The sequence below is a fragment of the Anthonomus grandis genome, chromosome 12 (genome assembly GCF_022605725.1).
Source record: "Anthonomus grandis grandis chromosome 12, icAntGran1.3, whole genome shotgun sequence".
Taxonomy (NCBI): domain Eukaryota; kingdom Metazoa; phylum Arthropoda; class Insecta; order Coleoptera; family Curculionidae; genus Anthonomus; species Anthonomus grandis.
The window spans coordinates 730,129-756,164 of record NC_065557.1 but is presented as its reverse complement, the minus strand read 5'-3'; the positions used below and the strand labels follow the sequence as shown (position 1 = coordinate 756,164).

Below are 26,036 nucleotides of genomic sequence, written 5' to 3'. Positions count from 1 at the left end.
TTTTTTTTTCAAAATCTTGTCCATATTTTATAAAATGCTGAAATAGGTGTCCAGTCAAATTGTCCAGAGAATATTTGTACAAATTTTCAAAATTATATCTAGTCAAGTTTTTGAGTTATGGACATTTAGTACAATAAAAAAAAAAATAAATAAAAATATTTACCAAAAAAAAAATTTTTTTTTCAAAATCTTGTCCATATTTTACAAAATGCTGAAATAGGTGTCCAGTCAAATTGTCCAGAGAATATTTGTACAAATTTTCAAAATTATATCTAGTCAAGTTTTTGAGTTATGGACATTTGGTACAATAAAAAAAAAATGAATATAGACATTTACCAAAAAAAATTTATTTTTCAAAATCTTGATCATATTTTAAAAAATGCTGAAATAGGTGTCCAGTCAAATTGTCCAGAGAATATTTGTACAAATTTTCAAAATTATATCTAGTCAAGTTTTTGAGTTATGGACATTTAGTACAATAAAAAAAAAAATGAATATAGACATTTACCAAAAAAAAATTATTTTTCAAAATCTTGATCATATTTTAAAAAATGCTAAAATAGGTGTCCAGTCAAATTGTCCAGAGAATATTTGTACAAATTTTCAAAATTATATCTAGTCAAGTTTTTGAGTTATGGACATTTAGTACAATAAAAAAAAAAATGAATATAGACATTTACCAAAAAAAAATTATTTTTCAAAATCTTGATCATATTTTAAAAAATGCTAAAATAGGTGTCCAGTCAAATTGTCCAGAGAATATTTGTACAAATTTTCAAAATTATATCTAGTCAAGTTTTTGAGTTATGGACATTTGGTACAATAAAAAAAAAATGAATATAGACATTTACCAAAAAAAATTTATTTTTCAAAATCTTGATCATATTTTAAAAAATGCTGAAATAGGTGTCCAGTCAAATTGTCCAGAGAATATTTGTACAAATTTTCAAAATTATATCTAGTCAAGTTTTTGAGTTATGGACATTTAGTACAATAAAAAAAAAAATGAATATAGACATTTACCAAAAAAAAATTATTTTTCAAAATCTTGATCATATTTTAAAAAATGCTAAAATAGGTGTCCAGTCAAATTGTCCAGAGAATATTTGTACAAATTTTCAAAATTATATCTAGTCAAGTTTTTGAGTTATGGACATTTGGTACAATAAAAAAAAAATGAATATAGACATTTACCAAAAAAAATTTATTTTTCAAAATCTTGATCATATTTTAAAAAATGCTGAAATAGGTGTCCAGTCAAATTGTCCAGAGAATATTTGTACAAATTTTCAAAATTATATCTAGTCAAGTTTTTGAGTTATGGACATTTAGTACAATAAAAAAAAAAATAAATAAAAATATTTACCAAAAAAAAAATTGTTTTTTCAAAATCTTGTCCATATTTTACAAAATGCTGAAATAGGTGTCCAGTCAAATTGTCCAGAGAATATTTGTACAAATTTTCAAAATTATATCTAGTCAAGTTTTTGAGTTATGGACATTTAGTACAATAAAAAAAAAAATAAATAAAAATATTTACCAAAAAAAAAATTGTTTTTTCAAAATCTTGTCCATATTTTACAAAATGCTGAAATAGGTGTCCAGTCAAATTGTCCAGAGAATATTTGTACAAATTTTCAAAATTATATCTAGTCAAGTTTTTGAGTTATGGACATTTAGTACAATAAAAAAAAAAATAAATAAAAATATTTACAAAAAAAATTTTTTTTTCAAAATCTTGTCCATATTTTACAAAATGCTGAAATAGGTGTCCAGTCAAATTGTCCAGAGAATATTTGTACAAATTTTCAAAATTATATCTAGTCAAGTTTTTGAGTTATGGACATTTAGTACAATGAAAAAAAAATAAATATAAATATTTACCAAAAAAAATTTTTTTTTCAAAATCTTGTCCATATTTTATAAAATGCTGAAATAGGTGTCCAGTCAAATTGTCCAGAGAATATTTGTACAAATTTTCAAAATTATATCTAGTCAAGTTTTTGAGTTATGGACATTTAGTACAATAAAAAAAAAAATAAATAAAAATATTTACCAAAAAAAAAATTGTTTTTTCAAAATCTTGTCCATATTTTACAAAATGCTGAAATAGGTGTCCAGTCAAATTGTCCAGAGAATATTTGTACAAATTTTCAAAATTATATCTAGTCAAGTTTTTGAGTTATGGACATTTAGTACAATAAAAAAAAAAATAAATAAAAATATTTACCAAAAAAAAAATTGTTTTTCAAAATCTTGTCCATATTTTACAAAATGCTGAAATAGGTGTCCAGTCAAATTGTCCAGAGAATATTTGTACAAATTTTCAAAATTATATCTAGTCAAGTTTTTGAGTTATGGACATTTAGTACAATAAAAAAAAAAATAAATAAAAATATTTACAAAAAAAATTTTTTTTTCAAAATCTTGTCCATATTTTACAAAATGCTGAAATAGGTGTCCAGTCAAATTGTCCAGAGAATATTTGTACAAATTTTCAAAATTATATCTAGTCAAGTTTTTGAGTTATGGACATTTAGTACAATAAAAAAAAAAATAAATAAAAATATTTACCAAAAAAAAAATTGTTTTTTCAAAATCTTGTCCATATTTTACAAAATGCTGAAATAGGTGTCCAGTCAAATTGTCCAGAGAATATTTGTACAAATTTTCAAAATTATATCTAGTCAAGTTTTTGAGTTATGGGCATTTAGTACTATGAAAAAAAAATGAATATAGACATTTACCAAAAAAAATTTATTTTTCAAAATCTTGATCATATTTTACAAAATGCTGAAATAGGTGTCCAGTCAAATTGTCCAGAGAATATTTGTACAAATTTTCAAAATTATATCTAGTCAAGTTTTTGAGTTATGGACATTTAGTACAATGAAAAAAAAATAAATATAAATATTTACCAAAAAAAATTTTTTTTTCAAAATCTTGTCCATATTTTATAAAATGCTGAAATAGGTGTCCAGTCAAATTGTCCAGAGAATATTTGTACAAATTTTCAAAATTATATCTAGTCAAGTTTTTGAGTTATGGACATTTGGTACAATAAAAAAAAAATGAATATAGACATTTACCAAAAAAAATTTATTTTTCAAAATCTTGATCATATTTTAAAAAATGCTGAAATAGGTGTCCAGTCAAATTGTCCAGAGAATATTTGTACAAATTTTCAAAATTATATCTAGTCAAGTTTTTGAGTTATGGACATTTAGTACAATAAAAAAAAAAATAAATAAAAATATTTACCAAAAAAAAAATTGTTTTTTCAAAATCTTGTCCATATTTTACAAAATGCTGAAATAGGTGTCCAGTCAAATTGTCCAGAGAATATTTGTACAAATTTTCAAAATTATATCTAGTCAAGTTTTTGAGTTATGGACATTTAGTACAATAAAAAAAAAAATAAATAAAAATATTTACAAAAAAAATTTTTTTTTCAAAATCTTGTCCATATTTTACAAAATGCTGAAATAGGTGTCCAGTCAAATTGTCCAGAGAATATTTGTACAAATTTTCAAAATTATATCTAGTCAAGTTTTTGAGTTATGGACATTTAGTACAATAAAAAAAAAAATGAATATAGACATTTACCAAAAAAAAATTATTTTTCAAAATCTTGATCATATTTTAAAAAATGCTAAAATAGGTGTCCAGTCAAATTGTCCAGAGAATATTTGTACAAATTTTCAAAATTATATCTAGTCAAGTTTTTGAGTTATGGACATTTGGTACAATAAAAAAAAAATGAATATAGACATTTACCAAAAAAAATTTATTTTTCAAAATCTTGATCATATTTTAAAAAATGCTGAAATAGGTGTCCAGTCAAATTGTCCAGAGAATATTTGTACAAATTTTCAAAATTATATCTAGTCAAGTTTTTGAGTTATGGACATTTAGTACAATAAAAAAAAAAATGAATATAGACATTTACCAAAAAAAAATTATTTTTCAAAATCTTGATCATATTTTAAAAAATGCTAAAATAGGTGTCCAGTCAAATTGTCCAGAGAATATTTGTACAAATTTTCAAAATTATATCTAGTCAAGTTTTTGAGTTATGGACATTTAGTACAATAAAAAAAAAAATAAATAAAAATATTTACCAAAAAAAAAATTGTTTTTTCAAAATCTTGTCCATATTTTACAAAATGCTGAAATAGGTGTCCAGTCAAATTGTCCAGAGAATATTTGTACAAATTTTCAAAATTATATCTAGTCAAGTTTTTGAGTTATGGACATTTAGTACAATAAAAAAAAAAATAAATAAAAATATTTACAAAAAAAATTTTTTTTTCAAAATCTTGTCCATATTTTACAAAATGCTGAAATAGGTGTCCAGTCAAATTGTCCAGAGAATATTTGTACAAATTTTCAAAATTATATCTAGTCAAGTTTTTGAGTTATGGACATTTAGTACAATGAAAAAAAAATAAATATAAATATTTACCAAAAAAAATTTTTTTTTCAAAATCTTGTCCATATTTTATAAAATGCTGAAATAGGTGTCCAGTCAAATTGTCCAGAGAATATTTGTACAAATTTTCAAAATTATATCTAGTCAAGTTTTTGAGTTATGGACATTTGGTACAATAAAAAAAAAATGAATATAGACATTTACCAAAAAAAATTTATTTTTCAAAATCTTGATCATATTTTAAAAAATGCTGAAATAGGTGTCCAGTCAAATTGTCCAGAGAATATTTGTACAAATTTTCAAAATTATATCTAGTCAAGTTTTTGAGTTATGGACATTTAGTACAATAAAAAAAAAAATAAATAAAAATATTTACCAAAAAAAAAATTGTTTTTTCAAAATCTTGTCCATATTTTACAAAATGCTGAAATAGGTGTCCAGTCAAATTGTCCAGAGAATATTTGTACAAATTTTCAAAATTATATCTAGTCAAGTTTTTGAGTTATGGACATTTAGTACAATAAAAAAAAAATAAATAAAAATATTTACAAAAAAAATTGTTTTTTCAAAATCTTGTCCATATTTTACAAAATGCTGAAATAGGTGTCCAGTCAAATTGTCCAGAGAATATTTGTACAAATTTTCAAAATTATATCTAGTCAAGTTTTTGAGTTATGGACATTTAGTACAATAAAAAAAAAAATAAATAAAAATATTTACAAAAAAAATTTTTTTTTCAAAATCTTGTCCATATTTTACAAAATGCTGAAATAGGTGTCCAGTCAAATTGTCCAGAGAATATTTGTACAAATTTTCAAAATTATATCTAGTCAAGTTTTTGAGTTATGGACATTTAGTACAATGAAAAAAAAATAAATATAAATATTTACCAAAAAAAATTTTTTTTTCAAAATCTTGTCCATATTTTATAAAATGCTGAAATAGGTGTCCAGTCAAATTGTCCAGAGAATATTTGTACAAATTTTCAAAATTATATCTAGTCAAGTTTTTGAGTTATGGACATTTAGTACAATAAAAAAAAATAAATATAAATATTTACCAAAAAAAAAATTTTTTTTTTCAAAATCTTGTTCATATTTTATAAAATGCTGAAATAGGTGTCCAGTCAAATTGTCCAGAGAATATTTGTACAAATTTTCAAAATTATATCTAGTCAAGTTTTTGAGTTATGGACATTTAGTACAATGAAAAAAAATAAATATAGATATTTACCAAAAAAAAAATTTTTTTCAAAATCTTGTTCATATTTTACAAAATGCTGTAATAGGTGTCCAGTCAAATTGACTAAAGAATATTTGTACAAATTTCCAAGCCACTCAAGCTTGTATGTTACTAATAATCAAAATCGTTACCAATAATCTATTTGTCAGAACGTTAATGGTGTCTTAACTAATGGCAGAAAGGGTATGCGCCATCGACGTTCTAACATTAAGAGAACATAATTTCTACGTGGACATTTTAAACGTTTTTACAACTTCTACTTGTTAGCACATTGATCGTTTCCCTTCTAAATTGATTTTAAGTTAATTTCAAGTCAAGCTACCGTTTTATTCCACTTTTAACACTTCACTTCGCACAATTAACTGACATCATCTTACAGAAACAACAAGAAAAACCGCCCTGGTTACGGGGAAAACCCTCGTTCCAAGAACAATATCCATCATTAATAAAAAAAAATTAATCCGAACCCGTAGTAGACTCATTAACAGCGTGAGATCACGAGATCTACTACCGTAGATAAATCATTTCTAGTGGTGCACAAGTGAAAGCAAATACTTTGTCCGGGTAATTGTAACACGCCGTATAATCGTAAATTCAATGTCGAAAATGCGAGCAAAAGTAATTTTTAAAGATTTCTCTCGTCGACGTTCTGACTTTCGGACAAACTTAAAATCTCTTTTAAGGAATTCCGTTTTCTATTTGTCAGAACGTCGATGTTTTTGAATTAGGGAGAGGAACGCTTGCACCAACGACATAATAATTAGTATTTGACTTATTTTGGCGTGGCCTAGTTAAAACTACGTCGACGTCTTTGAGATAATAAAATAAATGTGATAATAATAATTAACCATACAAATAATATATCCATCATTGAGGTAATTTATTAATTGTTTTAAAACTCACATTACAAGCTCTGCAGTCACTTTATCACCAAACCGTTTCACCCACATATCACTGGACAATTAGTTGTTAAATCATTTAAATTCAAAGACCCCATAAATGCACTTTGACCATTGGTATTGTTCAACCGTTTAGTAGAGGTTGAACAATTCTGATTTTTCTGTTATTCTAGGTAGCAATATAAGATTAAGAGTGTTTTTGTGATAGGAACGCCTAAAATTCTAGGGAATTGATTTGATAGTTTTTTCAATAATGAAATTATTGTAAGCAGTAGAGCTTTAGTATAGTATAAACTAAAAGAAGCCCTATTTCTATCTAATTTTTCTTGACCAAATTAATGGTAAAAGCAGATTTTTCAACCTATTAATGATTACGAAGCTTTCCTAAAAATTTAGATACATCTATCGACATGACTATATCTAACTTTTCAACTTATTCTAGCCCCCCGAACCCAATCAATTTTCAGTCTATTTGTATCTAACCAAATACAAACAAATTTGGTACAAAGTTTTCACTGATAAAACACTATAATAATGATGATATATTGTCCCTGAAACACATTCGAATGAACATAATTTTTCTGGTTCCTCCACCAAAATATCAGAATTTCCTGAGCCTTAACAAGACATTTACATAATATGTAAATCAATGGAATACTTATGCTCTATCTGTTTTAAAAAATTTGCCCACTTTAAAACCAATAAAGCAGTTTCGTGCTACAAACCTCTGATTGAACACGGTCATTTCCATCACTGTAACTTTTAAAAACTCACATTTAATACTGAAAATTCAATAGTAATTAAAGCAGTACCGCATTAATAATGCATCATATTTTCCAAACTCGAGATAAGGTATCAGTAATTAAAATAAATCATTTGTTTATGTATCAATTGTAATGAATCAGTGTCACAGCTGCATTTAATTAGTAATTTGACTATTAACCGACTTGGTTATGAACTATTTAAATGGACCTTGCTTACCTGACAAGCGTATAATTTGCCTCGGGTATAGAAACATCAATGTAAGATTCATTGTTGGTCTCCTTTATGACCGACCCGTCGATTTTTTGAATTTGCACTTTAAATTTTTCAAAATTTACTGGGTCAACTTTTGAATCGCCTAAAAAGGGGATTGTTTAAGTGCAAAAGGGACCTCTGCTGAGGACCACTTACCTTTAGGAACAAATCTCACTGTACCGTTTTCCATTGCTAATAATTTCAAAGAAGAAATGCTTCACTGGGGGTTTATAGTTGCTTGAGACGTTCTTAATAAGGGTTTTACTACTTCTTATTGTTATAGGTAAATATTTGTATCTCATGCCTTATCTACGATTTCAAAGACTGTCAAAGATATTTACATAATAGGCCTAAAAGTTAAGAAGCAGATAAGAAGATAAAATCAAAATTATCATAAGAATAATAAGAAATTTTGAAAAAAAAACTTTCACTTGACAGCTTGTGGTGTCAATAACCTCAAAAAAACAGATGACTCTTTGTTTTGTTTTTTTTTCTAGCCCGTTGATTGGCCAGGAGAGGATAAGCACGTGACTTTGACAGTAGTTGACACCTAACATAACCTAACAATATAAAAAGAATTTAAAATATTTTGGAATTTTCACGTGTTTTGGATTTCTTCTGGGGTCAAAAAAGCTGCTTTTTTTTTATCAAATTAATAAAATATGGGCAAGCAGCAGAAACCGTCGAAGCGAAAAGTAAACGAGCACCAAGAGACTGAAGTTATTGAAACGAATCAGGAATCGGAAGAGGTGAAGAGGGTTCTTTACAAGTTGTTTATACTAAAACTTGATTTTTAGGATTCATTTAAAGAGATAATCCAGGACGAGGACAGTTCAGATTCCGAGGCTGAATTAGAGGACAGTGACTTTGAGGAGGCTTTAGAGGACAGTGACCAAGAGGGTGACGATGAGGATAACGAATCTACTCAAGAATCGAGTGAAGAAGATCATGATTATGTATCAGGTGACGAGTTGTTAAATATTGACTAAATTCTTCTCTATATCATTGTAAAAAAAAATATGAAAATACTTTCAAGTACATAGTTCCCAAGTTTCAAGTATATAGTTCCCAAGAGTTGCACTTGTACCTCATATGATAAAATTGTCTTTAACTTAGAGAGTTTTTGAGGTACAAGAAATGTTCATATATGAAACTGTTGGGTAAGAATTGTCCTTTTTTATAATTTTTCTTTTATTTTGTGCAAATATTTGTAAATAGTAGAAAATGGCTCAGAAAATTACAAAAAAAATCCTCGACAAAAAGTGCCTTGACTCTTGAACTGATTAACCTAGAACCATGCTTTTACCCTCCACTTCTTACATCTTCTACATATACATCTTCTAGAATATAAAAGGCAGTATAATACATTGAAAGTTCATGAATATTAAAATACATAAAAAATAAAATGCACTAATTATATAAAAGATAAGTAGACTATTAGTTCCAGCTAGTTACATTAAAATATTCGTCCAGGGTGTAAGAAGTTTTTAAAACCAACATTTTCTTTAAACCTTTCTTAAATCTAACAGGACAGTTTATGGGTCTATGTTTCTGGAATTTCAAGAGGAGGGTGGTTAAAGATTTTCAACTTTTATTTGCTCACTGTCTGGTATGGGCAATCTGAAACTGTAACTTTAGCATTCTTAGTCCTCATTCTTTGCCATAAATAAATTCTTGTGAGTCACTTTAAAATAATGTAGATAGATTCAGCTGAAGTAACATGTTTGCTTATTCATTGATAGTTGTTACAGGATGAATACCTAAAATATAAGTAGGATTCCGAATTTGTTATATTTGCTTCATATAAAATTTTAGAAATATTTATGGTTAGTTAAGTTTTTTTTTTTTTTCTTTTTCAAGTACTTTATTGTCGAAAACTTGGTACATGTACACGAATTTTATTGACAAAGCTTCAGAAAATAAATACAATCAAATCAGATTTTACAAAACAAATATAAAAAATTTATACAACATATAAAATGCCTAAAAGAAAAAAAAATGCAAGAGTAAATGTTACAAACAAAATCTTTATAAAATAAAATACATGCATGTAGACAAAGGTAGCAGAGATAAAGGGACACATAAAGGTATGTTCAAAATTAAAATTAACAGATTAAAAGCTTAGCATCTACTACACAACATCCTCAGCCTTAAAAAAGTCTTCAATTGAATAAAAGGCTTTTAGAAGCAAATATGACTTCAGTTTACAACGAAACTGGCGCAAAGACTGAACACTTCTTAATTCCACGCTAATGTGATTATAAATCATTAAACCGCGATATATAAATGAATCTTTGATAGATGTAAAATGAGGAATAGGAAGGGGAATATTATTAATCTATCTGGTAGGATAACTGTGATGTCAGATTGGAAAACTGTTCTTATTTTTGAATATTAAACATGCAGTTTCCAAAATAAATAATGATGGTAGGGTCAAAATACGGCTCTCTTTGAAAAGATTACCACAATGCATTCTAGAATGGGCCCTAAATAAACTTCTGACAGCCCTCTTTTGCAGCACAAAAACAGACTGAAACAGATAATTTGAACATGCACCCCAAAATCGAAGAGCATACCTTAAATGCGACTCGAACAAAGCAAAGTACACATCACGAGCAACATCTCTCCCCAGTTCATGAACGGTTGCCCTAACAGAGAAGCAGCCAGAAGCAAGTTTTTTATTTAACTTTATTATATGGTCAGAAAACTTTAAATCTTTATCAATGACTAAACCAAGAAATGCAGAATTGTCTACCATGTCCAATGCGTTCTCACCAAAATCAAGACTCTCGGCTAAGTTTCAAGTAATAGTGTTCAATTATTTATTTTCTAGTTGATTGCATATATTAAATAAATTAACAATAATAATACAGTGTATACAAATTTCATGGAATAAAGGGCAATTTCAGCTTCCATTTTTTACACAAAGAAAGGGCTGTTGAAGCCTTGAATTTATTAATACACTGCCAATCAAATTTTGGGACTAAAAAAGGCTATAGAATATTTAATCATATTTTACATAAATTAGCACTCTAAAATTTCAAACAATATATGCTATTAATATGAATAATAAGGACTAAACAAAATAATACTCAAAAATCTAAACTACTTCTGAGGGACCACAGAGAAGGTTTTGTGATACACCATGCAGATCCATTAAATTTGTTTATGATTAATGCGATCAAATATTCAGGGACTTTTTAAAAATAAATTCTTCAACTTTTTAAGTGAATTACATGTAGCGGTAAGTGGCTTTCAAAGCTGTTGATCCAATTGAAATATTTTCATTAGAAGAAAACGACTCAGGAGAATCAGACACAGATGACCAGTCAGACTCAGAACAAGCAGAAACCACCACAGAAAAAACCATCGTTAAAAATCAAAAGGGGCAGGCCAAAAACACTATCAAGTCCAAAACTGAGCGCCAATCAAAAACTGTACAAGATAATGGAGAAAATCCTAAAAGAGAAATTGTAGAGGACGAGTATGACGAGCATGACACCAGTGACGAGGAAGACATCAGAAACACTGTAGGGAACATCCCGAAAAATTGGTATGACGAGTACAAGCATATGGGATACGATTGGGACGGGAATAAAATCGGTAAACCGGAAACCGGGGACCATCTGGATGAATTTTTAAAGAAGATGGAAGATCCGGACTTCTGGAGGACCGTAAAAGACCCACAAACCGGACAGAATGTCATCCTGAGCGAGGAGGACATTAATTTGATCAAAAGAATCAGAGCCCAAAAGATACCTGACGTTAGTTTTGATGAATACGCCCCTTGGATTGAATGGTACCTCTGATGCTCACTTTACAAAGTAATATTTATGATAATTTTTTTTTTGAATTTAGGTTTACAAGTCAAGTAGAACAAATGCCCATAAGGAAATTCCCCGAGCACAAAAGGTCATTCCTGCCCAGTAAATCTGAGGCGAAAAAAGTGTCCAAACTGGTCCACGCACTGAAAATGGGCTGGATAAAGACCAGGGAGGAGCAAGCGAAACTGCGGGCGAAAAAGGAGCCGCAGTTTTACATGCTCTGGAGTACCGACGACCAATCGGAGGAGATGAGGAGGATACACAAGCACATCCAGGCCCCCAAGAGGCTTCTGCCCGGTTAGTACTTGGACATTTTTTTCTGAAAATATACTTATTCAGTGGTGAATTTAAGGTCACGCCGAGTCGTACAATCCCCCTCCCGAATATTTGTTCGATGCGAAAGAGATGAAGGAGTGGAACAAGTTGAAAAACGCCCCTTGGAAGAGGAAATTGCATTTTGTCCCTCAGAAGTTTGATTCTTTGAGGAAGGTGCCCGCTTATCCGAGGTGAGAGATTGTTCAGTATTATTTCTATTAAAGGATTCACTGGTAAATGTTATGAACTGTTGTACTTTGAATAGACTTTTTGTCAATCTGGACAAATGTAATTCATTGTATTTTGTTTTTTAAGAAGCCTGAAGTGTGATCTTTGCCTAAACAATGTTAAGGCTAAATATTTGGATTATTTTAAAGATCTTGGGGTGCAATTGGACCCTGGGCTTTTAAATAAATAAATAAATAAATAATATCTTTATTTAGCAAGAAGCTACATTCAATAAAAACATAGGTGAAAAATAAACTAAAAGTGTAAATTGGCTATAACTGTATCAGGACACTCCGGTTTGTCCATGGATGGTCTCGGTAATCCAGAAACAGCATCCCGGTTCCAGAAATATCCTGTCAGAGGTAGACCATAAATTAAAACTAGACTTAACCTAAACATTATTTCCTTGCCCTACTAATTAAAAGCACAGTTACTTATTGTTTGCCTTATAGTAATAAAAATAATGTCGACTCAGGTTGATCGAGTCGGTTCGGTTGCAATCAGCCGATGACACACATTTGGAACTTGGTTGACCTTGCCGACTAGACACATTGGTCCCCCCGTGTAATACTTAGAAAGGCTTCGGTAGTTCCAAGAAGCTGTAACCAGTACGGTACCCAGTCAACAGATAAACCAACAATCAAGATGATGATTGGAGCGGAAACAATGCATACTATAGTAAAACTTAATAAACTACATAATTAAAATAAAATGATAAAATAACAAACACAATTTTACTTATTCATAATAAATTTTCTCAAGAGCCCTCTGAATTGATTTAAAGTAATACAATTTTTGATGTTAGCAGGCAAGTTGTTAAATAATATTAAACCTTTGTATAGAACTGAATTATGCATTTGGGTTGTGTTACATCTGTCGACTAGTATGAAGTCTATACGATTTCTCGTATTATAGTTATGTATATCTCCAAAAACTCTTAATTTATTACAAATATAATCGGGGAGCATCTGATGTTTTAATTTAAAAATAAACAAATAAACGTTATACAAAATTCTTTGATGTACAGACAACATATCTAGGACACCCAACATAGAGATAACAGGCGTGTAACGGTTACAATTTAGAATCAGTCTCATAGCTCTATTTTGAATTCTTTCCAGTTGGTCAATTCTATACTGTGGCAAGTTAAACAATAATGTTGAACAGAACTGTAAATGAGGAAGAGCAATGGCGTTGTAAAGTTTTAATTTGATGTACATTGACAAGTTTTTTCCAATTCTTGTGATAAATCCAACTTTTTTTGAAAATTTTCTCATTACATAATCTGCATGAGCATGGAAATTCAGATTGGCATCGAAAATTGTTCCCAAATATTTAATTTCTTTGTCGTACAAAATACTTTCCCCATTCACAGAAATCTGTACATTGCCCATGTCTATAGAACTTAATCTAGATCTCTTGCCAAATATACAAAACTTGGATTTACTTGCATTTAAACTTAGTTTATTTCTACAGAGCCAGATGAATAAGTTATTGAGTTCAACGTTCATGACCTGTTGCAGTTGATGAATGTCTTTACCCACCACATATAACATTGTATCGTCCGCAAACAACACCACATTACACCCCCGCACTACCTCCACCATATCGTTAACATACAATAAAAATAGCAAGGGGCCCAAGACCGTTCCCTGCGGTACACCATGCTTTACATTAACACTTTCAGATGAACTGTTTTTGTACATGACTCGCTGAACTCTACCACTTAGATAAGATTGAAACCACTTCAATACATTATTTTTAAGGCCTAACCGTTCTAATTTCCTAATTAACATTTCTCTACTTACGGTTTCAAACGCTCTCTTAAAATCCAAAAATACAGCAAGTACTAGATTATCAGAGTCAAGGGCCTTGAGAAAATTATCAACTATATTAATAATGACAGACTCACATGAATGATTCTCACGGAACCCCGATTGGTTAGGCACAATGTTCGAGTAGCTGTTCCTTAACACATACTTCAAAGAGCTTCTCATAAATAGGTACGGTGTTAATTGGCCGAAATTCATTACACAATTTAGTGTTTTGCACTTTTGGAACAGGAACAACAGTAGAAAGTTTCCAGGCTTGCGAAAAAATCCCAGTACTTAAGGATGTATTGATAATATCCAGAAGACGATCACCCACAACATAAGCAACATCGCAAAGAACCTGCTTGGAGATGCCACTCTCCCCACCACCAACGTTTTTTAGATTTTTAAGTATTTCCTTCATTTTAGTCATCGAAACTTTATTAAATTAATGTTGGTGTTAAGTGCAATATTTAGGTCTAATTGCTACTTAATATATTTATTCCTTTGTAACTCTTCAATTCGCTTATAGGAATCACAACTAGTTACATCCCAAGAAACGTGATTGACATTTAGCCTAAGACCATACTTTTCATTAGATACTACACAATTAATACACTTAACGCTACTTACATTACATTCTTTAACATCATGGGATCCACTACACTTTGCACACACTTTATTTTCTTTACACTCTTTCAGTAAATGACCATACCGACAGCACTTGAAACACCTTCGGATACCATATTCGTTAAAGACAGGACAACGGTTCCAACCAATGTTCATCTTCTCCTTTTCAATAAACACTGCATACGTGGTAGCATCAACTTCCAAGATCATATTGAACTTTTTGTTTACGATTTTAGTTTTTCTCACAATTTGAATTTTCCGGTTTGGAGATTCTGGAACATTATTTTGACTCTTTATTTTGGCCAAAATTTCATTATCTGATAGGTTGTTAAAAAACACAGGCTCTTAAAAATGCACTTTACCGTGCGTAAATTGCTCACTTTATACACTTCCCAGGATGTGTAAAGTTTCACTTTTTACGTACTAGTCCCTAAAAAGTAAGTTGACGTTTAATTTATAATTTGTCAACAAATTTTTTGAAGTTTTTTTTACCGTACAGTGCATACAGTAATTTGATTTTTTTATGTTTTCTTCAGCAGTAGAAAATTGTTAAATGTTACACATGTGTAAAATCCCCTTTTTTTATTTATGGGAATTGTCGACAAGTTTCCCATTCATCAAAAAAGGCTCATTTTACACACTTAATACATAAATAACTAACTATCCAAGAACATCAAGGAGCTTTTTTGGCGAGACACCGTGTCGAAGGTCCATAAAAACCACCATCAATAATTAGACTGAAATTTATTTTGATAGGTTCATAAAAGAGCGTTTCCTGCGTTGCCTGGACCTCTACCTCGCTCCCAGGGCCATCAAAATGAAACTGAACATAGAACCGGAATCGTTGGTACCGAAACTGCCCAGTCCCCGTGACTTACAACCCTTCCCGACCACTTTGGCTGTAGAGTACAAGGGACATAGCGACATGGTGAGGTCGATCAGTACCGATAGGTCCGGACAGTACTTGCTGAGCGGGTCGGACGATTGTACTAGTAAGTTTTGCCCGTCTAATAACACCCCTTTGTTCATAAATAATTGCGAAACTGTTGTTTTCATAGTCAAAATATGGGAAATCAATACGGGACGTTGCCTGAAAACCGTCCAAACCGATAGTATAGTGAGATCGGTGGAATGGTGTCCGAATGCCGCATTATCGCTGGTTTTAGTCGCAACCGGTAATGAAGTGTTACTGATTAATCCTAAAGTGGGGGATTTCGTGGTTAGCAGTCGTACCGATGAAGTATTAATGGAGGCGCCGAAAAGTGACGTGGTTGTGAGTGAAAGGTGAGACTTTTTTAAGTGTATCTTTACTTTCTTGTAAAATTAATGTGAGATTTGAGAATTTTAAAAATCCGTGCAGGTCTTTAGGGTTTTTCCTGCCTTTGCGTTCTCTAACTTCCTATTTTCTGGAGTGTTTAAGGGGGGTTCAGTCAAAAGGAAATGGTCATCTTCGGGCTCTGTCCTTAGATATTTTAAATCTCTTTATTTTATATTTTATTAATTTTTTTTGTATGACTTACGGCTACCAAGAAAATTAAATTAAACGATGCACAATTTGCTTTTCGGTTTTCAACTTAGTTTATTAAACTTAAAGATTTTTTAAAATTTGTTGAAAACTAAATTTTTTTTTGATAAGTATATTTTACTTTCTGCCAATTGACAGGCACATTTTTAGCGTAATTTTGCTTTTTTTTTACAAAATGGAAATTTTATTACAAGCATTGAAATTGAACTTGTTTTTAAGTTGCAGTATTGTTCTTTTCAAAATATTTTATTTTAATAAAAATGCTTTTTTTTGTCCAGGCAGTTGAGTACTTTTCTCACAAAAAAATTGACTTCTTTTAGGCGGTGTAATTGTTTTAGTTTTAAACGGAAATTTTGTCGAGCAGTGTAGTTTAAAAAAAATGATATTGGAATTTTTTTTAGCAGTGTTATGTATTTTTTCCGAGCAGTGTAGTTTAAATTAAAATAAAATTCTGGGAATGTGTAATTTTTTTTTAGATCAGTATGTAAAAAAAACCGCCTGGAATATTTGTTTTTAAAAAAAAAGCAGTAATTTTTTCCATTCAGATAATTGCATAGGTTTTTTTCATAAATAGTGTAATTTTTTTTTACAAATTTTCTAAATAATTTTCGTCGAGCAGTGTAGGTTAGAATTTAGAAAAAATCTTTGTAAAAAAATCTGCCTGGAATAGTTTTTTTTTTTAAATTTTTTAAAGCAGTGTAAGTCAGTTTTCTTTTTCGTCCACGCAATTCAGTATACTTTCTGCAAAAAAAGTTACTTTTTTCGGGCAGTATATTTTTTTTTGTAGACACAAACAGAAGTTTTGTCGACTAGTGTAATTTAAATTAAAAAAAAAAAAAGATCTGGGTTTCATTTTTGATTACCGTGAGTTTTTTTCAAGCAGTGTATTTAAATTTTTTTTTGAAATATTAGAATAATTTCTTTAAAAAAAAACCGTTGGGATTGTTTTTTCGTCCAGGCAGTTGAGTAATTTTCTCACAAAAAAATTGCCTTTTTTTCGGCATTGTAATTGTTTTTATTTTAAACGGAAATTATATCGAGCAGTGTAGTTTAAATAAAAAAGAAAAAAAAATTGGATTTTTTTTGAGCAGTGTATGTTTTTCCTAGCAGCGTAAAGTGTTTTTTTTTAATAGAAATTTTTTCCGAGCAGTGTAGTTTCAATTGAAAAAAAATCTGGGAATGTGTATTTTTTTTTTGGAGCAGTATGTAATAAAAAAAAACGGCCTGGAATATTTTTTTAAGCACTCATTTTTTTCATTCAGATAATTGAATGTTTTTATTTTACAAAAAAAAGGTTTTTTTTTTCATAGATAGTGTAATTTTATTTTTTTTTTACAAATTTTCTAAATAATTTTCGTTGAGCAGTGTAGGTTAAAATTTAGAAAAAAAATTTTTTGGGGAATCTTTTTTTTTCAAGCAGTGTAATTATTTTTTTTAAATTAGTATTTTTTTAAAGTAGTGCTAGTGAGTTTTTTATCGTCTCAAGTACGTTACGTTTTTCGAGCAGTATATATTTTTTTTTAACAGTAATTTTGTTGAGTAGTGTAATTTAAATGAAAAAAAAAAGATTCGGGATTTTTTTTTTTTGATCATCGTAAGTTCTTTTTCAAGCAGTGTAATTTAATATTTTTTTCAAAAAATTGTATGAATTTGTTTTTGAGCAGTGTAAGTTTCTCCGCCGGTATAATTTTTAATTTTTTTTTATGTGTATGTTTTTCCTAGCAGCGTAATTAATTTTTTTTTGTCGAAAAATTAGAATAATTTTTTTAGCAGTGTTTTTTTTTAACAGAAATTTTTTCCGAGCAGTGTAGTTTAAATTAAATACAAAAAAAAATTGGATTTTTGTTTGAGCAGTGTATGTTTTTCCTAGCAGCGTAATTAATTTTTTTTTTCGAAAAGATTTTTTTAGTAGTGTTTTTTTTAACAGACATTTTTTCCGAGCAGTGTATAGTTTAAATTCAAAAAAAAAAAATGGATTTTTTTGAGCAGTGTATGTTTTTCCTAGCAGCGTAATTAATTTTTTTTTTCGAAAAATTAGAATAATTTTTTTAGTAGTGTTTTTTTTAACAGAAATTTTTTCCGAGCAGTGTATAGTTTAAATTAAATTCAAAAAAAAATTGGATTTTTTTTGAGCAGTGTATGTTTTTCCTAGCAGCGTTATTAATTTTTTTTTGTCGAAAAATTAGAATAATTTTTTTAGCAGTGTTTTTTTTTAACAGAAATTTTTTCCGAGCAGTGTAGTTTAAATTAAATACAAAAAAAAAATTGGATTTTTGTTTGAGCAGTGTATGTTTTTCCTAGCAGCGTAATTAATTTTTTTTTTCGAAAAATTAGAATAATTTTTTTAGCAGTGTTTTTTTTTAACAGAAATTTTTTCCGAGCAGTGTAGTTTAAATTAAATACAAAAAAAAAATTGGATTTTTTTTGAGCAGTGTATGTTTTTCCTAGCAGCGTAATTAATTTTTTTTTTTCGAAAAATTAGAATAATTTTTTTAGCAGTGTTTTTTTTAATAGAAATTTTTTCCAAGCAGTGTAGTTTAAATTTAAAAAAAATGATTTTTGTTTGAGCAGTGTATGTTTTTCCTAGCAGCGTAATTAATTTTTTTTTTCGAAAAATTAGAATAATTTTTTTAGCAGTGTTTTTTTTAACAGAATTTTTTTCCGAGCAGTGTAGTTTAAAATTAAAAAAAAAAAATGGATTTTTTTTTGAGCAGTGTATGTTTTTCCTAGCAGCGTAATTAATTTTTTTTTTTAGAAAAATTAGAATAATTTTTTTAGCAGTGTTTTTTTTAATAGAAATTTTTTCCAAGCAGTGTAGTTTAAATTAAAAAAAAATTGATTTTTTTTGAGCAGTGTATGTTTTTCCTAGCAGCGTAATTAATTTTTTTTTCGAAAAATTAGAATAATTTTTTTAGCAGTGTTTTTTTTAATAGAAATTTTTTCCAAGCAGTGTAGTTTAAATTTAAAAAAAAAATTGATTTTTTTTGAGCAGTGTATGTTTTTCCTAGCAGCGTAATTAATTTTCGAAAAATTAGAATAATTTTTTTAGCAGTGTTTTTTTTAACAGAAATTTTTTCCGAGCAGTGTAGTTTAAATTAAAAAAAAAAATTGGATTTTTTTTTGAGCAGTGTATGTTTTTCCTAGCAGCGTAATTAATTTTTTTTTCGAAAAATTAGAATAATTTTTTTAGCAGTGTTTTTTTTAATAGAAATTTTTTCCAAGCAGTGTAGTTTAAATTAAAAAAAAAAAATGGATTTTTTTTTGAGCAGTGTATGTTTTTCCTAGCAGCTTAATTAATTTTTTTTTTCGAAAAATTAGAATAATTTTTTTAAGCAGTGTTTTTTTTAACAGAAATTTTTTCCGAGCAGTGTAGTTTAAATTAAAAAAAAAAATTGATTTTTTTTTGAGCAGTGTATGTTTTTCCTAGCAGCGAAATTATTTTTTTTTTTTTCGAAAAATTAGAATAATTTTTTTAGCAGTGTTTTTTAACAGAAATTTTTTCCAAGCAGTGTAGTTTAAATTAAAAAAAAAAAAAATTTTTTTTGAGCAGTGTATGTTTTTCCTAGCAGCGTAATTAATTTTTTTTTTCGAAAAATTAGAATAATTTTTTTAGCAGTGTTTTTTTTAATAGAAATTTTTTCCGGGCAGTGTAGTTTCAATTGAAAAAAAAATTGATTTTTTTTGAGCAGTGTATGTTTTTCCTAGGAGCGTAATTAACTTTTTTTTCGAAAAATTAGAATATTTTTTTAGCAGTGTTTTTTTTTTAAAGAAATTTTTTCCGAGCAGTGTAGTTTAAATTAAAAAAAAAATTGATTTTTTTTTGAGCAGTGTATGTTTTTCCTAGCAGCGTAATTAATTTTTTTATCGAAAAATTAGAATAATTTTTTTAGCCGTGTTTTTTTTAACAGAAATTTTTTCCGAGCAGTGTAGTTTAAATTAAATACAAAAAAAAATTGGATTTTTGTTTGAGCAGTGTATGTTTTTCCTAGCAGCGTAATTAATTTTTTTTTTCGAAAAATTAGAATAATTTTTTTAGCAGTGTTTTTTTTAATAGAAATTTTTTCCAAGCAGTGTAGTTTAAATTAAAAAAAAAATGGATTTTTTTTTGAGCAGTGTATGTTTTTCCTAGCAGCTTAATTAATTTTTTTTTTCGAAAAATTAGAATAATTTTTTTAGCAGGGTTTTTTTTAATAAAAATTTTTTCCGAGCAGTGTAGTTTAAATTAAATAAAAAAATTTGCAGTGTATGTATTGAGCAGTGTATGTTTTTCCTAGCACCGTAATTAATTTTTTTTTTCGAAAAATTAGAATAATTTTTTTGGCAGTGTTTTTTTTAACAGAAATTTTTTCCGAGCAGTGTAGTTTAATTTAAAAAAAAAAAAATTGGATTTTTGTTTGAGCAGTGTATGTTTTTCCTAGCAGCGTAATTAATTTTTTTTTTCGAAAAATTAGAATAATTTTTTTAGCAGTGTTTTTTTTAATAGAAATTTTTTCCAAGCAGTGTAGTTTAAATTTAAAAAAAAATGGATTTTTTTTTGAGCAGTGTATGTTTTTCCTAGCAGCTTAATTAATTTTTTTTTTCGAAAAATTAGAATAATTTTTTTAGCAGGGTTTTTTTTAATAAAAATTTTTTCCGAGCAGTGTAGTTTAAATTAAATAAAAAAATTTGCAGTGTATGTATTGAGCAGTGTATGTTTTTCCTAGCACCGTAATTAATTTTTTTTTTCGAAAAATTAGAATAATTTTTTTGGCAGTGTTTTTTTTAACAGAAATTTTTTCCGAGCAGTGTAGTTTAATTTAAAAAAAAAAATTGGATTTTTTTTTTGAGCAGTGTAAGTTTTTTTTTCCAATGGTGTTTAATTTTTTTTTCAAGCAGTGTATTTTTTTCATAAATTGGCTTTTTTTATCGCCCTAAGTACGTTATGTTACGAAAAAAGTTACCTTTTTCGGATAATATAATTTTTTTTTAATAGAAATTTTGTCGAGTAGTGTAATTTAAATTAAAAAAAAAAGATGTAGGATTTTTTTTTGCCCAGGTCTTTTTTAAGCAGTGTATGTCATTTTTTTCCTTCTAGGCATTCAAGTACATTTTCTTGAATTAAGGGCATTTTTTACAAAAAAATTTACTATTCACATACAGTGTAAATCTTTTTGTTTAAAGAGTAATTTTGTTGAGCAGTGTAGTTTAAAAAAAAAAGAATTCGGTGCTTCGAGCAGTGTAAATTTTCCTTCAGTGTAATTTTTTTTTTAATTAATATTTTCTTTAGGCTGGTTCGAGCTTTTTTTAACATACAAATGTCTGGAATATGCATTTATTTTACAAGCAGTGTAAGTTGCTTTTTTTCATCCAGGAATACTTTTTTTACAAAAAACAGGTGACTTTTTTCAAGCAGTGTAGTTCTTTTTTTTTATAAACAGATATTATGTGAATATGCTTTGTTGAGCAGTGTAGCTTAGTTTTTAATTTTAATTTTTTTTAAGCAGTGTTCAATTAATTTTTTTTACACCATACTTAAATTATTTATTTATTACATTATTTAAATAAAAATGATTGTCAAGAAGTGAAATTAATTTTTATATTATCAATCAATCAATCCATTACCCCATTACGAATTTTGTTGTTTCCTTGCAGGGTGAAAACGACAGTTCAGTGGTGCGAACCTGAACAAAAACTGTACGATAGAGGGGTTCGATTGCAACTAAAACACTTCAAGATGGTCTCGCAGGTCACCTGGCACGGAAAAGGGGATTATTTCGGATCGGTGATGCCCGAGGGACAAAGTCGATCCGTCCTAATATCCCAAATATCCAAAAGGTTTGTGTCGAAAACCGATTTTTCCTATTACAGAGCCTGACTGATTGTTTTTAATAGAAAAAGTCAACTGCCCTTCACGAAATCCAAAGGGCTTATCCAGTGTATTCTGTTCCATCCGACCAAGCCGTTTTTGTTCGTCGCCACCCAGAGGCACGTGCGGATTTATGACTTATTGAAGCAGGCGCAATTGAAGAAGCTCATGACGAATTCCAAGTGGATTTCCACCATGGCGATCCATCCTGGGGGTGATAATTTGTTAGTAGGTGAGTGGTAATAGTACTTAAACTGCTTAATAAGCGATTTTTTTTATGTCTTATATTTTTGTCAAGCAGTGTATCTTTTTTTTTAACTGCTAATTTTTTATATGTAATTAAGTTTTTCGTCCAGGCAATCGACATTTTTTTTTAAGCAGTGTACTTTAAAAGAAATTGGGGAATATTTATATATCCATAAAAAAGTGATTTTTTTCCAAACATGCATTTTTTGTTAAGCAGTGTATTGAATAAAAAAATTGATTTTTTTTTGACCAGACAATAAATATTTTACTCTTTTAAATTATATAGATATAATTATATAGATACATATAGATATAGATACAATATACATTACATATTTTATTTCCAGTCATAAGTAGATTTTTTCGAGCAGTGTAACTAAACCTTTTCTTCTTACTAACTAAGAAATTTATATTTTTAGCCTTCATTATTTATTACGAGTAGCCTCAAAAAAAAAAATTTTTACAAGCAGTGTAGTTGAATTAAAAAAATATATAACTTTTTCTCAAGCAGTGTATGACCAGACACAATTTTCAAAATTGTGCCTGGTCAATTTTTTGACTTATGAACATTGTGTCAAATAATTAGAAAAAAAAATCAATTTTTTCAAAAAATATTTTTTTTCTCAAAATCTTGTACGAATTTTGAAAAACACTGAAATAGGTGTCCAACCAAATTGTCCAGGGAATATGTGTACAAATTTTCATAATTGCATCTGGTTAATTTTTTGAATTATGAACATTGTGTCGAATAATTAGAAAAAAAAATCAATTTTTTCAAAAAATATTTTTTTTCTCAAAATTTTGTACGAATTTTGAAAAACACTGAAATAGGTGTCCAACCAAATTGTCCAGAGAATATGTGTACAAATTTTCATAATTGCATCTGGTCAATTTTTTGAGCTATGAACATTATGTCAAATAATTAGAAAAAAAAATCAATTTTTTCAAAAAATATTTTTTTTCTCAAAATCTTGTACGAATTTTGAAAAACACTGAAATAGGTGTCCAACCAAATTGTCCAGAGAATATGTATACAAATTTTCAAAATTGCATCTGGTCAATTTTTTGAAATATGAACATTGTGTCGAATAATTAGAAAAAAAAAATCAATTTTTTCAAAAAAAATTTTTTTTCTCAAAATCTTGTACGAATTTTGAAAAACACTGAAATAGGTGTCCAACCAAATTGTCCAGAGAATATGTGTACAAATTTTCAAAACTGCATCTGGTCAATTTTTTGAGCTATGAACATTATGTCAAATAATTAGAAAAAAAAATCAATTTTTTCAAAAAATATTTTTTTTCTCAAAATCTTGTACGAATTTTGAAAAACACTGAAATAGGTGTCCAACCAAATTGTCCAGAGAATATGTGTACAAATTGTCAAAATTGCATCTGGTCAATTTTTTGAGTTATGAACATTGTGTCGAATAATTAGAAAAAAAAATCAATTTTTTCAAAAAATATTTTTTTTCTCAAAATCTTGTACGAATTTTGAAAAACACTGAAATAGGTGTCCAACCAAATTGTCAAGGGAATATGTGTACAAATTTTCAAAATTGCATCTGTTCAATTTTTTGAGTTATGAACATTGTGTCGAATAATTAGAAAAAAAAATCAATATTTTCAAAAAATATTTTTTTTCTCAAAATCTTGTACGAATTTTGAAAAACACTGAAATAGGTGTCCAACCAAATTGTCAAGGGAATATGTGTACAAATTTTCAAAATTGCATCTGTTCAATTTTTTGAGTTATGAACATTGGGTCAAATAATTTTAAAAAAAATCAATATTTTCAAAAAATATTTTTTTTCTCAAAATCTTGTGCGAATTTTGAAAAACACTGAAATAGGTGTCCAACCAAATTGTCAAGGGAATATGTGTACAAATTTTCAAAATTGCATCTGGTCAATTTTTTGAGTTATGAACATTGTGTCGAATAATTGGAAAAAAACATCAATATTTTCAAAAATAATTTTTTTTTTCAAAATTTTGTACGAATTTTGAAAAACCCTGAAATAGGTGTCCAACCAAATTGTCCAGACAATATGTGTACAAATTTTCAAAATTGCATCTGGTCAATTTTTTGAGTTATGAACATTGTGTCGAATAATTAGACAAAAAAATCAATATTTTCAAAAAATATTTTTTTTCTCAAAATCTTGTACGAATTTTGAAAAACACTGAAATAGGTGTCCAACCAAATTGTCCAGGGAATATGTGTACAAATTGTCAAAATTGTATTTGATCAATTTTTTGAGTTATGAACATTGTGTCGAATAATTGGAAAAAAACATCAATATTTTCAAAAATAATTTTTTTTTTCAAAATTTTGTACGAATTTTGAAAAACCCTGAAATAGGTGTCCAACCAAATTGTCCAGACAATATGTGTACAAATTTTCAAAATTGCATCTGGTCAATTTTTTGAGTTATGAACATTGTGTCGAATAATTAAACCAAGCAGAGTAAGATCTCTCTTCTAAGAGAGAATTTTCGTTTAATTATTTTTTTCTGGTGAGCACCGTATTGAATTAAACGAATTTCAAAACATGTACTTTCTATATAATTTCTTGCGAGCAGTGTCTCATAACATAATAAATAATTTCCAGGCACTTACGACAGAAAAATGCTCTGGTTCGACCTTGACTTGAGCACGAAACCTTACCAAACCCTACGACTTCACGGTACCGCCGTAAGGGGCGTGGCCTACCATAAGAGGTACCCGCTCTTTGCCTCCGGTTCGGACGACAGGAGCCTCATAGTCTCCCACGGGATGGTTTACAAGTAAGTCGACTGATTAAAGGTGAATTTCCCCTTTAAAAAAATTATATTTTCCTATATAGTGACCTTCTGCAAAACCCTTTGATCGTACCGCTGAAGAGACTGCAAGACCATCAACCCTTCAACGATTTCGGTATATTGGACGTGCATTTCCATCCCTTACAGCCGTGGGTGTTTAGTGCGGGGGCCGACCATACCGTTAAGTTGTATTCGAATTAGTGTTTTTTCATTGTTTTTTTGACCAGGGTTAATAAAATACGTTTTTTTTAATTGGCATTTTGTTTGTTTTTTTTTAAATTCCCAAAACAAATGACGCACGGGTGCCATTAATAAAGTCTGACGTACTTTATTAAGGGTGAAATGGAGAGAGTGTCCCAGGTTTATGACTGTATTCAAATAAAACTGATTTTGTTTCAGAAGAAAACGTTTTGGCCTTTATTAAGGGCATCTTCGGGGCTAGAAATGACACGTTACAGTTTGCAATTAAAGAAAAACACTATATATATTATAAAAAATTAATAATTGTATCCTAAATAAACCTGAAATACCACCAAATTTCATTCAAATCGGACAAATAATAACAATATAAAGTCCCACATAATAATTACTTTAAATCCCGGTTAGATTTTTGTTTTTATCATTAGGACCCACTGCATCGTAATTTTTGTCTAGCAAAATGCCTTGTATGGTCCACTGTGTCCATTGTGTGGCATGAATATTATATAATAATACAGGGTAAATTGTCAAAACTTTGCCGAATTATTACGGCTAAAAGAACACGATTTGGTAATAGATATGCATATATTCGGATTCTCCAGAGTCTCTTGAATATTTCCATATCAACTCCTGAAAGTTTCCAGCTATTATAAGCATGTTATCAATGAAATAAGAAAGCAAGTCCAGACGCCATGATGACAAATCCGCCATTAAAATTGGGGAAAACGATGACCGTAGACGTCAAAATCGACCATTTTCAGACGATGTTTTAGGGTATAAAAAAAGCGTTTTACCTTATGATACCTACATGGAAAAATAGTAGAAAGTCTCAGGAAGAGATTAAAATCAATTCCGGACCGATTCCAATCGGTTTTAGTATTTAAATTTCCATTATAAAACTGTTTCTTTTTTTGGCAATATATCAGGAATTCGTTGAGGTGGCCATAGGCTGCTTGGTGAAAACTCAGTGTTGGTAGGTGGCGCCACTAAACAGTTATTAAATGCTGTAAAAAAAGAGGATATT

The 26,036-nt window shown here is 28.6% G+C and overlaps 2 protein-coding genes across 6 annotated transcripts in view; one reads left to right on the top strand and one right to left on the bottom strand.

Moving 5' to 3' along the window:
- The window catches only part of LOC126742677 (copper-transporting ATPase 1), a 60,934-nt gene extending 52,897 nt beyond the window's left edge, over positions 1–8,037 (bottom strand). For 2 of the 4 annotated variants that reach the window (XM_050449427.1, XM_050449426.1), the window contains exons 1-2: positions 7,747–8,037; positions 7,555–7,693 (exon numbers count right to left, since the gene is read on the bottom strand). In XM_050449427.1, coding sequence (XP_050305384.1) covers positions 7,555–7,693; positions 7,747–7,780 — 173 coding nt within the window. In that variant the 5' untranslated portion in view covers positions 7,781–8,037. Of the gene's footprint in view, positions 1–6,577; positions 6,640–7,298; positions 7,421–7,554; positions 7,694–7,746 lie in introns of those variants that run through there. The other 2 variants (XM_050449430.1, XM_050449428.1) reach the window with 2 other exon arrangements.
- The window catches only part of LOC126742679 (ribosome biogenesis protein BOP1 homolog), a 36,180-nt gene extending 11,108 nt beyond the window's left edge, over positions 1–25,072 (top strand). The window contains exons 2-12 of one of the 2 annotated variants that reach the window (XM_050449436.1): positions 8,088–8,339; positions 8,388–8,553; positions 10,885–11,389; positions 11,449–11,711; positions 11,767–11,920; positions 15,155–15,390; positions 15,457–15,682; positions 21,555–21,737; positions 21,795–22,000; positions 24,625–24,799; positions 24,859–25,072. In XM_050449436.1, coding sequence (XP_050305393.1) covers positions 8,253–8,339; positions 8,388–8,553; positions 10,885–11,389; positions 11,449–11,711; positions 11,767–11,920; positions 15,155–15,390; positions 15,457–15,682; positions 21,555–21,737; positions 21,795–22,000; positions 24,625–24,799; positions 24,859–25,015 — 2,358 coding nt within the window. In that variant the 5' untranslated portion in view covers positions 8,088–8,252 and the 3' untranslated portion in view covers positions 25,016–25,072. Of the gene's footprint in view, positions 1–8,087; positions 8,340–8,387; positions 8,554–10,881; positions 11,390–11,448; positions 11,712–11,766; positions 11,921–15,154; positions 15,391–15,456; positions 15,683–21,554; positions 21,738–21,794; positions 22,001–24,624; positions 24,800–24,858 lie in introns of both variants that reach the window. The other variant, XM_050449435.1, reaches the window with a different exon arrangement.
- Positions 25,073–26,036: the final 964 nt, after the last annotated feature.